The 17,448-nt window shown below is 42.1% G+C and overlaps 1 protein-coding gene across 1 annotated transcript in view; it reads right to left on the reverse strand.

Annotated features, from left to right (window-relative positions):
• Nucleotides 1-17,448, reverse strand: part of Spire1 (spire type actin nucleation factor 1) — a 127,863-nt gene that overhangs the window by 16,950 nt on the left and 93,465 nt on the right. The window contains exons 7-10 of the mRNA XM_029471821.1: nt 17,251-17,337; nt 16,738-16,867; nt 5,268-5,440; nt 589-682 (exon numbers count right to left, since the gene is read on the reverse strand). Coding sequence (XP_029327681.1) covers nt 589-682; nt 5,268-5,440; nt 16,738-16,867; nt 17,251-17,337 — 484 coding nt within the window. The remainder of the gene's footprint in view (nt 1-588; nt 683-5,267; nt 5,441-16,737; nt 16,868-17,250; nt 17,338-17,448) is intronic.

The following is a 17,448-nucleotide window of genomic DNA, read 5'->3' on the forward strand; positions in this document are numbered from 1 at the left end:
TCTATTTTATGTGTACAAATATTTTGCCTGCATGGTCATATTTATACAGTGTATGTGCCTGATGCCTAAGAGGGCCAGAAGAGAGAGTTACAGATGATTCTAAGTGGCTATGTGGGTGCTGGGAACCGAACCCAGGTCCTCTGCAAGAGCAGCAAGTGCTCGTAACTACTGAGCCATCGCTCCATCCCCCAAGAATATCTTAATATTCAATGAATTAACTTCTAACCTTGTGTAATGACTTCACATTACTAAAGGCCTCTAGAAATCTCTTAATTTTAGACACTGTATTCACAATCCACTACCTAATAGCTACAAAGTATTTTTATTACCTATACATGTATTGAGCATGACTGTATGTATGGTCAGGTATGGAGCAAATATGGTTATTTAGTGCTTCTGAGCTAAAATTCAGACTAGGAGGTCATTAATCTAATAAGCATGCATTCACGTACACTGCTGACTTATCTGTATGTGTGCTATAGATTGGATGGATGGATGGCTATGCCTGAGAGACGCTGTCTGCTCTGACACTGGAGGGTTAGCTCTACCAACCACAGATGGTCAGTGCTTTAGACAGTGCACACTCACTCTTCCTGGAGCACATGGCCTCCAGTACTGGATCCTCATAGAGGGAGGGAGACGCACTGCTGCTGCTGGTTGACTTGTGCAGACTTTTTTCCTCCTGAAAAAGGCAAATTCACGAGCTTCAGATTAATAGCATCCTAGTAAACAGATCCTTTAACGCGAGACACAAATTACAATGTCAAAGGCTCAAGACAAACTAGAAGGGGTCTAAAACTAGGAACAGGCTATGTCCTCACTTTGCCTATTAAAAGTGACAGGACAGGCTAGAGAGATCCAGCCAGTGAGCAGCGCTCTTCATCTCTGCTTTGATTCCTGTCTTCAGGTTCCTGCCTGTGCTAACCCTGAATTCCCTCATGGTAGACTGTAACCTAAGGGCTGAAACAAACACATGAGCATGGTGTTTACCATAGCACCAGGAAAGCACACCAGAACAAGAGCTTTATCCACTGGGCCCTAGCCTCAACACTTGATCTTAAGATGGAAAATGAACTTCCCAGTGTTCCCTACGGTCCTAAAAGATGAGGTGCTGGTATTGGGTAGACTTAGCTGTAGTTCCCATTCCATTCCTAGCTATTGGACATATACTTCTCTGTGAATCTGATGTAACAGTATGTCTTATGCTTAAAAAACAAGGGATCTGAATGTTCCTCAAGATAGGAGAAATGGGGCTGGAGAGATGGCTCAGTGGTTAAGAGCACCGACTGCTCTTCTAAAGGTCCTGAGTTCNAATCCCAGCAACCACATGGTGGTTCACAACCATCCGTAATGAGATCTGATGCCTTCTTCTGGTGCATCTGAAGACAGCTACAGTGTACTTAGATACAATAATAATAAATAAATCTTTAAAAAAAAGATAGGAGAAATGTTCAGATAAACTGAAAAGCAAGTGGGTAGGGAAGAAGAAGGAAGAGGAGGAGGAAGAAGAGGAGGAGGAAAAGGAAGAGGAGGGAGAGGAGGAAGAGGAGGAGGAGAAGGATAGAAGGATTGTACAGACTCATAGCAGAGCTGTAGACACAGACACAGTCAGGATCAAGGTCTGAGGAAGATGTGTGCATGAGTCTAGTGGGGAGAACTAGATGAGCATTCCATGGTACAGCGAGACCAAGCAACATCACACAGAAGCATGGGAAGTGCCCTGTCAGTCTGATGTATGCCCAATCTGTCCTGAGGCTTCCGGAGCCTTCTAGTCAATTTCTGAACTCTGTGGTGTTTAGCTGCACAGCCTAAGGCTCTTCTGTGCAAACATGCATCTCATCAGGTAGGCATGTTTTGAATTCCCTATTTAAACTAGAAGCAATAGGTGTGAATGCCATCACTCTTCTGCCTCTGCATTTGGTACTTACTAAAGCCAACCAATAATGGAAACTTTGACTGGAAAAAACTGAAAAAAAAAGGAAGTTAAAAAAAAAAGAGGAGTAAAAAAATTCATGAAGTAGGAAACAAACTTTACCATAAAAAGTGAAGAGTCTGCTATGTGATATAGGGAGCACCCAGCTTGGCTTTTATGGCCATTATTAGAAAGCAAATATGACCAAGCAAATTATTGTTTTATGGTATCCTTTAAAATGGCTCTAAAGGCTGCAGAATCCTGCAGTGTGATGGGGGTGGGGGACACTGAGGGAATGCAAAGTCCCAGGAGCTGTAGATCAGGGGGTGGGCAAAGGAATTCAGTGAGGGTCATATTTTCATTGTCCTACTTGGTACCTCCTGTGACTGACAGTGAATGTCCTTAATTTAATTATAACCTATTTAAATAAAAATAGCTACAAGGAAAACTGTATTGGGGATAGCACAGAGCTCCACTTAGGTGACACTAAGTTAAATGCTTTTACAATTTAAATTGTCTTTATAAAGATTGTAAAAACTTATTTAAATCCTATGATCCTACTGGGCCATAGAAGCTAGGGATCAAAGTAGAGACAAGGCAGAAAACAGCAGGCAGTGATATCACAAGAGGTTAAATGCTGTGTGGTCTAGTTTTCAGTCAACTTAATGCAAGCTAAGGCCCTTTGGGAAGTAGAACTTTTAATTGAGAAAATGCCTTCATAGGATTGAGCTGCAGGCAAATCTACATTTCATTTCCTCGACTGATGTGAGATGGCCCAGCTTTCTGCAGGTGGTGTCACCCACGGGCTAGCAGTTCTGGGTATTATAAACAAGTAGGCTGAACAAGCCATGGTGAGCAAGCCAGAAGGCAGTACTCCTCCATGGCCTCTGCAGTTCCTGCCTCCAGGTTTCTGCCTTGACTTCCATTAGTGATGGGTTGTGTTGTGAAGTACAGGCTAAAACAAACCCTTTCCTCCCACAAGCTGCTTTTGGTCCTTTTTTTTTTTTTTTTTTTTAAATAATCACAGCAGTAGAGACACTCACTAAAACAGGTGCTCCAGAGAGCAGTGGTTCTCAGCCTTCATAATCCTGTTACCTTTAATACAGTTCCTTATGTTGTGGTGACCCCCCAACTATAAAATTATTTCATTGCTACTTCAAAACTGTACTTTTGCTACTGTTATGAATCATAATGTAAATGTCTACATTTTCCAATGGCCTTAGGCAATCTCTATGAAAGGGTCGTTTGATACCCCTAAGGGGTCTTGACCTACAGGCTAAGGAGCACTACGCCAGAGGAACAGAGGCATTGGAGAGTTAGCATAGAACCACAGAGAAGAGCCCAAGTGGCATGGGAAAGATGCTAAAAATAGAAAAACACCTGATTTTTTTTTTTTTTCTTCGAGACAGGGTTTCTCTGTATAGCCCTGGCTGTCCTGGAACTCACTTTGTAGACCATTCTGGCCTTGAACTCAGAAATCTGCCTGCCTCTGCCTCCCGAGTGCTGGGATTAAAGGTGTGCGTCACCATGTTCAGCTACCTTCTGACTCTTAAGGGATGAAAAGACCTCAGGAGTGCAGACAAACTGTGGGCAGATCACAGATAAGCACAGAGCTGGGGAATCAGAGACTGTTTAGGGAAGACAATAGCCACACATGTGGCCACATAAAATGGGAGACAGGAAGAGTGTGGACAGGGATAGAGGGATTACAAGCATCTCACTGAAGGGCCTGGGGAGGGGCTCTCTAACGTCTGTATCTTTCGGAAACATGAAGCATCTGCTGTATATGATGAGAGCCTTTGAAGCTCTGGAGTGAAAAGGATCTGTGCAGGATGTAATTTGTGAAGCTTACAAAGAGAATCAAACAGGAGAGGTAGTGAGACATTCACTGGTGTCAGCAATAGGATATTTAGCTCTGTGTGTGTGGTATATGTGCACATTTATATGCACTTGATTGCACAAGTACATGAATGCCTTCGAAGAAGCCCACGGAGGATGTCTGTTATCTGTCAATATCATTCTCTGCCTAATTCCCTTGAGATAGGGTCTCTCACTGAATCTAGAGCTTAGTTGACAGCCAGCAAGCCCCAGAGATCTTCTTGTCTCTATACCCCATGGTACTAGGGTTACAGACATGGGTGCATCCATACCTTGCTTTTTGCTTAGCTGCTGGGAGTTTGAACTCAGTTCCTCATGCTTACACAGTAAATACTCTTAGCCACTGGACCATCTTCCTAGCCCTATTGGGAAAACCTCTATCTAGTAGAGAGACCATATTATCAGTGTTGTTTGGGATGGTGGTGAAGACTGAAAATAAAACAATTAAGTAGTAATTTCTTTCTTCCTTTTTTTTTTTTTTTTNTTTTTTGAGATAGGGTTTTTCTGTGTAGCCCTGGCTGTCCTGGAACTCACTCTGTAGACCAGGCTGGCCTCGAACTCAGAAATCTGCCTGCCTCTGCCTCCCAAGTGCTGGGATTAAAGGCATGCACCACCACGCCGGCTTTAGGTGGTAATTTCTAACTCAGATAGACATGAGAAAGATGGAGCCAGCAATGACAATATGTGTGCATCCATGCACCATGAGAAGAGTGGGGGATCGGTTTCCTCTTCTCTTCTCTTATGTTCCTTCCAATCAGTGAAGGTAAGACTGGAGTTATGTGGCTTGCAGGAAGATGAGCTATGTTCTTACTACAGACCAGTGTGGTGGAGAGGCTTAGAAAGTAGACAAGAGCTACTGAAACTGAGGTCTGTAGTCTTAGATTATAAGTAGAGTAAGATTGTAAGTAGACTAAGTAGAGAAGAGTGGGGAATCAGTTTTGTCTAAGTTTGGGTAAGGCAGTGGAGACCCAGCAAATAGCAATATGCATTCTGAAGCTTGAGAAGGCTCAGCATGAATGGAGGTCTGTAAACTGAGCAGATGAGCATTCATCTCTAAAGGGCACAGAGAAAAGCAAAGACCCAGGGAAAGCAGCTTGTTGGCATTGCTATTATGATAAGAACAATCCTACATATGTCTATGTGTACTGCAGAGGGCCAAGAACCTACAGAAACATGTCTCAACTTCATTTTCTCCTTTTCACATAAAGATGAAGGTCATGGGAGTTTTAAGATTGTTGATTTATCTTAATCCTACTTATAATCTAAGACTACAGACCTCAATTTCAGTAGCTCTTGTCTACTTTCTAAGCCTCTCCACCACACTGGTCTGTAGTAAGAACTCATCTTCCTGTGAGCCACATAACCCCAGTCTTACCTTCACTGATTGGAAGGAACATAAGAGAAGAGAAGAGGAAACAGCTCAGGGAACTGGGAGGGGAACAGGGCCAGAGGGCATCGGAGAGCCTGGCAGCCTTACCTCAGAGTCAGAGCTGTCCAGTTCAGCCAGGGTTGGGGCTTTGAGGAGCCTCTTCCTCTGCGCAGACCCCTGCTGGGCAGCGCTCAGCCCATTTTCTTTTGTTTGAGATGTTAAGCCTCCATTCACCATAGATGATTCTCCGACATTCTTTGGAGATTCTGGCGTAGTGACATCTAGTAAGAGAAAGACAAAAGTTTACCTTTTCTTGAGTCCGGAGAGGTAATCTGTGTTGGAAGTACAACCAGGTGACAGCATTTCCATGTCACACAAATAAAAACACAAAGGCTCAGTACAGTGATGCCATGCCTATTCATATGGAACATTTGTTAAAGCTATGGTCAGATTAAAGGAAAACTTAAAATGAGTAATTAAATATTCACAATTGTAACTCAGAACTCAGCTCTAGGAAAAATCCTAGACAAATGACCTTGCTCTCTTGTTTCCCAGATAAATAAAAGGAGGCTCAGAGAAGAGAAGCTAGCTATAAAGGGGCCGGTGGTGGGTGGAGGGAAGATACAGTACACACAGTTTTCCTACGGATACGATCTAAAAATGTTTTGTCCTAAAAATCAAAGTAGCTAAGAATCTTCACTCATATAAATACATTTATGTAAGCACAAAGAATCTAGGACAGATCCCCTCAATCCATCAGATTTGAATGATTAAGGGCTCACATCTGAATGAGGAAGGAAGCTCTTCAGCATATGGGAGAAAACAAAGCAGTATACATTTGCCATACATAATGCAGATAGGGCTCAAAGCCTACCTCTACTGTTAGCTGTCTGGGTAAGCTACCTACCTTCCACTCCTCCCCCCGTTAGGCAAAGTAGTAACAGATACAGCTAGTTGTAAAGATTAAGCAGGGGCTGGAGAGATGGCTCAGTGGCTAAGAGCACAGTGACTGTTCTTCCAGAGGTCCTGAGTTCAATTCCCAGCAACCACATGGTGGCTCACAACCATCTATAATGGGATCTGATGCCCGATTCTGGTGTGTCTGAAGACAGCTACAGCGTATTCATGTACAATAAATTTTAAAAAAAGATTAAGCAGGTTAGCAATCGACTGGCATACTGTGCCTAGTACAGTCAGTGTCAGCCAATAGAAACACTGGTTTTTAGTTCTCCAAGCTACCCAGTCCCTTGACTGATGGACGGACCAGAGCTGATCCCAAGGCCTGCTCTTGGTCTCTAGCCTAGAATAATCTAATGCATTATGGTAACATAATGGTAACGGTAATGCATAATGGTAACATGGGTTACCATTAACAGCTAACCATAAAAATCAGAGAAGTGAAAATGTGGCAGTCAGTGCATAATTTAATGTGCAGATCAGGGCAATCAACTGCTCTTTTCATAGAAACATCTATGAAGCTTCTGTTGGGTAAAGGGCCTTCTAGACACCAAACAGAGAAAGACTTGGGGATAGGAAAGCTTTGTAATTAAAGGTTATTTTTCTCTCATCTTTATGCCTGAAGTAGACAACATTCAGTATTTAAGTAAGAGAGAGAGAGAGAGAGAGAGAGAGAGAGAGAGTGTGTGTGTGTGGAGATAGGCTCTCATGCATACCAGGCTGGCCTTGAACTCACTATGTAGCCAAGAAGGATCAACTTCTGATCCTCTAGCCTCCACTTCCCTTATGCTGGGATTACAACTGTGTAACACCATGCTCAGTTTATATGATACTGAAAGAGTGGTTTCTATTTAAGAAAAAGAAGCCAGGCTTGGTAGCTCACACCTATGATCCCAGTAGATCATAGAGGCTAAGACATGAGGATTTCCAGGTGGCTAGATTGGGCCAGGAAGTAAGAAGGATTTCAAGACAAAACAAACAATAAGAACAAAAAAAGGAAAAAAGGATAAAGGTATCTTAGTATATACCTCCTACAAAAATGACTTACATAATTAATTGTCTAAAATGACTATTGAGCCAGGCAGGGTGGTGTGTGCCTTTAGACTCAGCACTCACGGGCAGAGGCAGGAAGATCTCCTTGAATTTAAAACCAGCCTGGTCTACACAGTTCCAGGACACCCAGGGCTACATAGTAAGCCCTTTCTCAAAAAATAAAAAAAAATAAATAAATAAAAAAACAAACAAAAAGAAATAAATATATCACTAACAAATTGCACTTGTGTCCCTTCTCAGCTACCTATGTTCTAGCAGCAAAAGTCAGTGAGCCAGCCCACCTCTCAGAGAGAGATTTAACAATGCCAGCTTCTAAGACTGGCTCACACTCTCAAGGCAAAGAGACTTTACTGATCATGTATCCATTTACTGTCTTGGAAACAACTATGATATGACCCACATTTGTGGGTGTTATTGCTTAAGAAAATTTAGAAATTGTTTAAGAATTAAGTTTTTAAAAAAGATTTATTTTTTATTTGTATGAGTGTTTTTGTCTAAACGCATATAAGTGCATCAGGTATGCACCTGTGGAGACCAGAGGTGGGTGTTGGAACCACAGGAACTCAAATGACAGATGGCTGTGAGCTGGAAGACACAACCATTCTCTGAAGATGAGCCATTAGTCTACCCTCAATCACTGAGTTATCTCTCCAGAGCCAGGGTAGATTAACAATGTTAAACTGTGAGAGCTGGACTTGGTGATGAACATCTTTAATCCCAGCACTTGAGAGGTAGAGGCAGGCGGATCTCTGTGAGTTCGAGGCCAGCCTGGTCTACAGATAGAGTCCCAGATGGTCAGGGCTGTTACATAGAGAAACCCTGTCTTGAAAAACAAAACAAAATTAAAAAAAAAATTAAAGTTGTGTTGATAGTATTCAATACTGTTCAGATTAAAAATACTTCAGTAGTGTTGGCATGATGGCTATTCTTGGTTATTAAGTTGAATGAATCGAAGAGGCCGGATCCACCTGTGAGGGACTTTTCTTAATTAAATCATTTGAATCGGGAAGAGCCACCCTACATCTGGATCTTTTGGGATGGGAAGATCCATCTTAACTGAGTCACAGTTCTGGTGGCAGTCTATACAAGGACCACGGAAGAAGAAAGTGCTTGCTCTCTGCCTGTTTGGCCTCTCATTGGAGAGTTTATTCCCTCCCGGGTATACTGACAACCATCTGAGACATCGAGCATCTTGGACTTTTGGACTTTTTGTCAGGAGATAGTCACTGTTGGAACAGTTGGAATACAACTTGTAAGCCAAGATACTTATTAAATCATATACGTGTATGTTATATACATATAACGTATGTTACACAATAACTCATTCTATGAGTTCTGTCTCTAGACAATCCTGACTAACACAACTGGCAAGATCCAAAGCCTGGTGTGGTGGTGCCTGCCTGTAATCCCAGCACCTGGGGGGTAAGTCAAGTTCACTGATCAAGCTCTGCTTGAGATACAAAGTGAACTCAACATAAGCCTGAGCAGCCCTGCTTCAAAATCAAATGTACTCCACTGGTTGAGTGCTTGTTTAGTATACCCAGGTCCTGGGTTTAGTCCCCAGCACCTCATGAAACCAGGCATGGTAGTATCCCTGTATTCTCAATGCTCGGGAAGTAGACAGCAGTTAGAAGTCATCTCTGGCTAAATAGCCAGCCTGAGACAGCCTGAGCTACATGAGACCCTGTCTTAACAAAGAAAACACACTTAAAAAATAGACAGGAGCAAGGGAAGTACCTCAGGTGCTGTAGTGTAGCACTTTCCTACACTATGCAACACTCTGGGAATTTAGTTCACATTAGTCACACACACACACACACACACACACAATTGGGGAGGAAGTTGGCAAAATGACATGTAAACTGAAGTTTAGGGAGATCCATGAAATGACAAAGGCTGTCCTGGCTCATTGGCTCATTTCACTGAGAGGCAGTGACAGGAGCAGCTTTTTTTGTTTGTTTTTTTTTTGTTTTTTTTTGAGACAGGGTTTCTCTGTGTAGCACTGGCTGTCCTAGAACTCACTCTGTAGACCAGGCTGGCCTTGAACTCAGAAATCCACCTGCCTCTGCCTCCCGAGTGCTGGGATTAAAGGCGTGCGCCACCACGCCCGGCTCAGGAGCAGCTTTCTAAACAGCTCCATGTTTGTTATGGACCAAGAGCTGTCATGTGGTTCACTGACTGACACGACTGAAACAAACATTTGTACTAAGTGACGCTCTGAGGATAACGTGACTGGTGAAAGGTCCTGCCAGGAGGCTTCTGGTGACTCCAATGCTAGACACTATGTAGTCTCATTTCCTGTAAGGCTGGGAAGAACATATTTTAAGGAGTTTGATTATTTGTATATACTATTGAAATAATATATATGATTCAGTATATTAAGTGAGATGAGTCAAACTCTTAAAAGGGTATTTCTTGAGGGAAAATGATATTTGTATGTAGAGCACATGTTAAGATATAAAAGAGAGATTTTTTTTTAAAGAAATGATCATGTCTTAGATTCAGAGTTTAAAAAGCATGTCCAAGATATTAATACTTGAATAATTCTGTCTGCTCCTTTATTTAGTTGGAGGAAATGTGACTGGAACATGGATTATATATTTAATACTTGTATAAGAAAAATAAATCAGACTTACCTCAATTGATGTTGAATGGCTTATTAGGATTTTTACTAAGCAATCGTTTTAAGATTCACCTGAACAGCAGAACACACTTCCTTCAGCCTGCACTGAAGTTCAGGCACTGTCTATGCTACAGGTTTAGGCTGTTTATTCCTCACTTCATTTCCCTACTAAGGATACACTTTAGTCTTCAGAGTTGGAAGAATGGATTACTCCTCCCACTTATGATCTGGGCGCTTTAATGAACTGTGACAGCAGCGATGAAAACCCAAGCAGCGCAGAGGTCAGCAGTGAGCGCCGGGCCTCACACAGCACATTACCAGACACAGACAGAGAGATGACAGCAAACAAGGAAGCTGACAACACAAGCCTATGCTGCCGGCTCTGCCAGCATGCCTGGCTATGCCGGCGAGTCCGGGACCATGTGGTTAGGCGTGCTACCCCTTATACAATCAATGCAAGCATGGCCAATCCACATCCAGAGTGACAGGATAGGAAAGGGATGCGGTCAGCTTTTAGAGGTTAGTCATAACACACATGGTCCAAATTTTGGTTTTATTTTCCAGTCTAAGCTTTTTACAGATTCTCTACACAAATGATTCATAAAATAAATAAAATCAGCCAAATGGATAAAGAAAATAGAAAAGGCTCTTTGGTGGTCAGTCAAAAAAAAATGTTTAAGACCAAAATATTAGTCATGCCTGAGAGCTACAAAAATAATCAGAAAACTAAAAAAGCGTGGAGACTGGCCTGTTGTTACAAAACAGTAAAGAGTCAATAATAATGCAGTAGAAAAAGCCACTACACCTTGCTGGCTTGTTAAGGATGAATTTGTATGTCAACAATTCTTTGTAACTTAAGAGGTAGTCCATAACATTTCAAAGAACATTCTGAAAGAATACATCTTAACCTTATTTTAGTCTGAAACAGTGACTTGTGAAATTAGAAAATAGGATTTGCAAAATCTTATAAGAATTAAGAAAAACATGAAAAATTTCTCATAAATTTAAATCTTTACTTAAAAAAAGAAGCTAGTTTTATAATCAAACTTAGCCATTTTCAGTTATTTATTTAACCATCCCCCTGGCCCACCACACAGAAATTGTGAAGCACACTGTAACGTTAGGGCACACGACAGACAGTACTGCCGGAATCCTCTGTGCCTGTCCGCAGAGATCCTGCGTAACAGGCTCTACCCATTACGCAGAGGCTGGTTCTGCCTACCAAGGCTCTCAGGGTTTCAGAGAAAGGAGCACTTTAATTCTGTTTCTATGCAGTTTTATTCTGTTCCCTTACAGGAAAGGCCTGACCCGGTGAGAGCTACTATACACTGGGTGGCCTTCTGGGCGGCTGGGAGGCTGCCCACTCACCGTGGTTGTACTTACACGCACTGCTTTGAAATAGGTAGGCTATTTTATTTTAAGCTGACCACAGCTTAGAAGAAAACTTTTCAATTTTCCTTTCTGGCATGTTTAAACAAGCAGACAAATGAATGTGATTCACAGAGACCACACAACCACGTCAGGTGTGAAAGTGCTTTTTTTTTTTTACCTGACAAGTCAAAACTGTGAGACATGCTAAGTGGCCGCACTGCTGCAAAAAAGAAAACAAACAATAAAGAGAAAGAATTTCAGCTGTTAGGATCCAAAGGCAGACAGGGCTCTCGCTGGCTCTCCTTGGGGTCTATAGAGATACAGGTCTGACATGGAAAACAACTACAAGAGTCTTAATTCCAGCTTTAGGACAACGACAGAATAACAATAAAAAGAAAAGGTAACACTTTAAATACATTGAAAATGAAAACAAGAGACAGAGAGAAGAACCTAGTCTCCCCACAAGCGACGACATTCCTTTTGCATGCAGTGCTCAGTTTCATTCAAAAGCTATGTCATGACATAAGAAGTATGCTGTAAATAATGTTTCCTGGGCAGGAACTACGTTTAAGCATTTCCACCCCAATGTGCAAATTAGATGTTTAGATGTTTCAGGAAAGTAGATACTTTGTGTTGATGAGAATAATCTTCCACTTGCCATTCAAAAAAAAAAATACTCAGTTCTAAATTTAAATATATTCTAGATTTCCCTTACAAAGTATAGCAAATAAAATAATATACATTTCAAACCACTCTTAATCAAGTTTGCTAATATCGTTTATTGAGCTCTTCTCTGGTAGATGAACATAATTTTTGAATAAGCTGACCACCACACACAAAAGAAATGCCATCCTTTCTTAGGAGATGCAGTTCCTTTTCCCCTCTCCTTTCTCTGTATTTGCTAAGCTAACTGAACCTGGGGCTTTATGCAGGGTGCACAGTACGCCAGAAACTGAGCTGCATCCCTGGCTTCTCCTCTTGTTTGTGTGTTTGGGATCTGAGTGAAATTCCCTAACTAAGGCTCTCGTTTTTTGGCTTCATATACTACCGAAAGGAGCGCAGTGCAGGATCACCGTAACTAAGAAGTTTAGAACAGAAAAGTATCAGTACATGAACAGAGAGTGAGGTACAGTAATAATTCCAGATGTCTCAGGGAACAAAGTAGAAATGGTCCATGACAGTAAGGGTAGGGAAACATCATTAGGCATTGTTCGGAGATCACGTCCAAATAAACCAAGATTGATTTATAGTTAATGATAAAAAATGTTCAGGCCATACCCAATGTTAAACCAAAAGAATAGTTTTTGTCATTTTTGGGGGGGGAGGGGTTGATTGGTTTTTCTTTTTTCTTCTCTCTCTCTTTCTTCCTTCCGTTTTTTGTTTGTTTGTTTGTTTGTTTAGGCCTAGAACTCAAAAATCTGCTTGCTTCTGCCTCCTGCATGCTAGGGTTAAAGGGTTATTACCACTACCTATTTAAATTTTTTAATTTTATTTTTTATGCATGGAAGTTTGTACAGAAGCTGAAGGACAAGCTTGGGTGTCAACATTGGGAAGGCTGTCTACCTCCTTTAAGTCATGTCTTTCAATGGCCTTGAGTTTACCAATTAGGCAAGACTGGGTGGCCACGGAGCCTCAGGGATCCTCTTCCTCCGCCATCCATCTCTCTCAGTGCAGGGATTCTGAGCTCAAACCACCTTGTTGGGCATTTGGGCATGGCTTCTAGGACTGAATGCAAACCCCCCTGGCTTGAAGGCAAGTGCCTACTGACCAAGCCCTCACTCTTAATTTTATAATGCACAAGTTGATAGTGAATGCTCACAGATTTTGAAATTATGGGTAATATTCTCTGTGGGCATTAAGACATTCCCCAAATATCGGAATTGTTTCTACTTGCAATTACAAGGAGGAGATATAAAAATATTTAGAGAAATTTAATTCTCAAGCTAATCCTACCAATCCTATTCTTACCAAATACCCTAAAATACAATATAGTAAAACCTAGCATAGTGGGTTAGGGGTGGGGGAGTAAAATTTCTTCCCTTCCATTTGAGGCTTAAGATTAGTTTAAACTCAGAATTCTAGGAGCAAGAAAACTAGAGTAATCACTTTCCTTAAAAATCTATTTTACTTTACTTTAGTGTGTGTGTGTGTGTGTGTGTGTGTGTGTGTGTGTCTCAGAGGACAACTTGAGGAGTACCCTTCTGCCAATTGGGTCCTACTGGAGATAACACTTGGGTCGTCAGGCTTGGTGGCAAGTACCTTAAGCAGCTGAGACACCTCACCAGTGTCTGAATAATCACTTTCTACAACTATGCAATTCTAGATACTGTGAAACATCAGTGCTCAGGGTTAATACAGGAAACACAACACAAATCTGCCCTTCAGCTCTTCTACAGCAGGGTGAGCCGTTCCATAAAATCTTGAAAGGTGAAATAAAGACTGGTGTATGAGAAGGCCTGCCATGAGAGACTAAATGTATCAGTGGTCCACAAACTCCCAACCTGAGATTTAAGCCCTCAGGAGGACCGCTGTAAGTTTGGGCCCAGCATGGTCTATAGAGTGAGTTTGAAGCCTGTCAGAGCTGTGACCCCTGTCTCAGGAGAACAAACAAAAGTGTGTCGCAGGGGTGGCACAGGCCTATGATGTCAGCACCTGAGTCAATCAATCCTTAGCTACAGAGTAAGTCTGAGAAGCACCTGACCTAGGAGACTCTGTCACAGAATACAAAACAAACGGAAAACCTCCCAAGAAGAAAACTCTCCAACTAGACTGCTTCACCCATGACTACGGAACTGTGAAAGATGAAGTAATTCCAACCTTTTCCAAACTGTTCTGAAACACAGAAGGAGGAAGACTGAAGTTAAAACACAAAGAAAGAAAACAAAACCTTGAAATGTCATAGGATTTATTTCTGGGACACAAGGATGGTATCCTGGTTAGTTTTTGTTACCTTGACAAAACCTAAACTCACTTGGGAAAAGAGAACCCAACTGAAGAACTGCCTCAACCAGACTGCTCTGTCAGAGACTTGTCTTGAATGATGGAGGATGGATGTGGGAGCCCATCTCTGTGCAGGTGGGCCTCTGCTGTATGAGAACACTAGCTCAGGGCTGGAGAGATGGCTCAGCTGGATGCTCTTCTAGACAATGTGGGTTTGCTCCCAGCACCAACATGGCAACTCACAAGGATCTTTAACTCCACAGGTACCAGCCATATGTACGGTGCACGAACTTCTTTTTAAAGAAAAAAGATTTAAAGATTTATGTAATTTTATATTGTGTAAGTATTTTGCTCTCATGAAAGTGTATACATCACTTACATACACATATGGGTACTCAAGGGCCAGAAGCATGGGGTAGGAGGCTGGTGGCAGATCCTCTGAAACTGGAGCTATAGACAGTTGTACGCTGCCATGTGAGTGTACTGGGATTGGATTCATGTCTTCTGGGAGAATAGCCTACCTGCTGATTCATCCCTCCAGCCTCCTCCTGCCTATTCCATGGGAATCTTATTTTTTTTTAAAGATTTTTAATTAATTATATGTAAATACACTGTCACTGTCTTCAGACACACTGGAAGAGGGCGTCAGATCTCATTACAGATGGTTGTGAGCTACCATGTGGTTGCTGGGATTTGAACTCAGAACCTTCAGAAGAGCAGTCAGTGCTCTTAACCACTGAGCCATCTCTCCAGCCCCATCCATGGGAATCTTAGTAGTAGTTGTCCCAGAAACAGAAAAGCCATTCTTGAAAAATTTTTTTGTATTGTTTTGGTTTTTTGTTTTTTCGAGACAGGGTTTCTCTGTATAGCCCTGGCTGTCCTGGAACTCACTTTGTAGACCAGGCTGGCCTCGAACTCAGAAATCCGCCTGCCTCTGCCTCCCGAGTGCTGGGACTAAAGGCGTGCTCCACCACACCCAGCCATTCTTGAAATTCTTATGGTTTGACTGTGAATGTCCACTTTGGGCTCTTGTTCTGGGAGGCTGTGAAGCCTGGGCGGGGGGGGGGGGGGGGGGGGGGGGGGGGGAGGACGACACTGACTGACAGACATTAGGTCAGGAGGCAAGGTCTGGAAAGTACTTGTAGTCCTCATTTGCTGTAAGCTGCTGACACTGCTGCAGGAACCCTTACAGTTGAGAGGCAGCTTCCTTCATGGGGAAAGGAACTTGCTGCTCACACAACTTACATGGTTATTATTCTAAATATGTTAACAAATAATAACTCAATAATAAAATAATAACTGATGACCTTGACTCAAAACCAAGCAAAGAACCTAAATAGACAATCCAAAGGTTACAGAGAAACCATTCACAACTACATGAAAGAATGCTCAAACATCATCATCAATCACTAGGGAAAGGAAAATCCAAACTACAATGGGCAATCACCTTGGACATGTCAGGAGGTGATCGTCAAACAAGCCCCTCCAAGCCTCCAATGATGGAGCAAGGATGCACAACTAGGACATTTGCTGCTGCTGGAGAGAACACAAAATGGTATGGTCACAGTGGAAGTCCTTCCACATAGAGTCCAGTGGTGAAGGGCTTGCTGCACAGGCTGAGGCCCTGAGCCTGCATCCCTGCATCCCTGTAACAGCTGTGCTGGGAGGGGTGCAGACAGATGGATTCCAGGGGCTTCATGGGACAGCCAGCTTACCTGCCACAGTGCAGTGAAAACTTTTGTCTCAAAACATATGGTAGATGATGGCAGAACACCCCCTTATGCTGACCTCTGGCCTGTCTCTGTGCATACAAAGAAGTACACACAACACACACACACACACACACACACACACACACACACACACACAAACATACAGGCATAATTAGAAGAATTCTGAAAGAAATGAAGTAATACTATGTATCTATCATCTATTATTGTACATGTTAGAATATAAGGTTTTTCTTTCCTCTTTTTACCAAGATCTTATTTAGTTCTTATAGAAAAAATATAATGGAAGTAAGATCTTCCATGCTCCTTTCTGATGATAAAAGCAGTTGTGTTTAGAAAGGGAAAGTGTGTTATCTTAGTTTTATTACTGTAAAGAGACACATGACCATGGCAACTCTTACAAAGGAAAACATTTAGTTGGGACCAGCTTACAATTTCAGAGGTAAACCATCATTGTCAGGGTGATAAGCATTGAGTTATGCAGGCAGACATGCTGGAGAAGGAGCTGCAGGTAGCAGCAGGGGACTGTGCGCCATACTGGGTACAGCCTGAGCATAGGAGACCTTAAAGCCTTCCCCCACAGTGAGCTGTTTCCTCCAACAAGGCCACACTTCCCAACAGTGCCACACCCTAGGGCTCAGCATCCACACACTGGTCTAAGGGCCAGTCCTATTCAAACTACAAGTTTCATCCTTAAAACTCAGCTCTCGCCATTATGCCACAATGCTCTTATGTAGTTCAACATCAGAGAAAGAAAAAAACTGTCAAGTCACATAACGGACAGGAGAACAGAGGAGAGGGGTCTAGAGACAAGGACTGAGAAGTCTGTGAATTAACTTTTATGTGTATAAGTATAAACAGTTTCCCTAGTGATGGTTCATGAGTCTAGGAAGTGGAGTCTCACCTAGTCTGCTCCGTCTAATTTCTTCTGGTGACACAGGCCGAAGCTTTCTTTCTGCTTTAATTTCTTCTAATATTCTTTCATGGAGGCTCCGTGGCCGTGGTGGGGTTGGTTTCAGTTTTCTGGCTGAAACCTTGAAAAGGGAGTACAATGATTAGAGACTTGATTAACTATTCTTTATTTAATAAAGTCATTCACACAATGTAGAATTATGAACTATTATGTCACTGACTATAATGTTGCCTAATAAAAGACTACTTAAGTCATTCACTATCAAGACATACATAAATACATACGTGTGTGTGTGTGTATAATTTACTTTTTGTGTTTGCCCATGAGTGAAGGTCAAACAACAAGAGACTTTTGAGTGAAGACATATCAAATAATTATATTAAAAAACTGAAGGTATGTCTCTGTGCCTTAGTTTATAATTTACACGTGGGCTTCATACTCTCAAGGGAAAATTTGGTGAACTGCCGCAGGCCCAGCCCAGAGAGAGCACACTAAGTTACGTACTGGATTTAAAGGGGGTCTTGATCTGATAAAGTCAAGGATGACCTCATGAGCACTCTTTCTCAACCGAGGGGGGACGTCACCATTTACCTACAAGGAGACAAAACAAAACCAAAAAAATCAGGTCATGTGAACACAGGAGCCATCACTGTATATTTATTTAATAACAGAGGTTCTGCTTTTCTTTTCTTTTTTTTTTTT

This window comes from Mus caroli, chromosome 18 (genome assembly GCF_900094665.2).
Source record: "Mus caroli chromosome 18, CAROLI_EIJ_v1.1, whole genome shotgun sequence".
Taxonomy (NCBI): domain Eukaryota; kingdom Metazoa; phylum Chordata; class Mammalia; order Rodentia; family Muridae; genus Mus; species Mus caroli.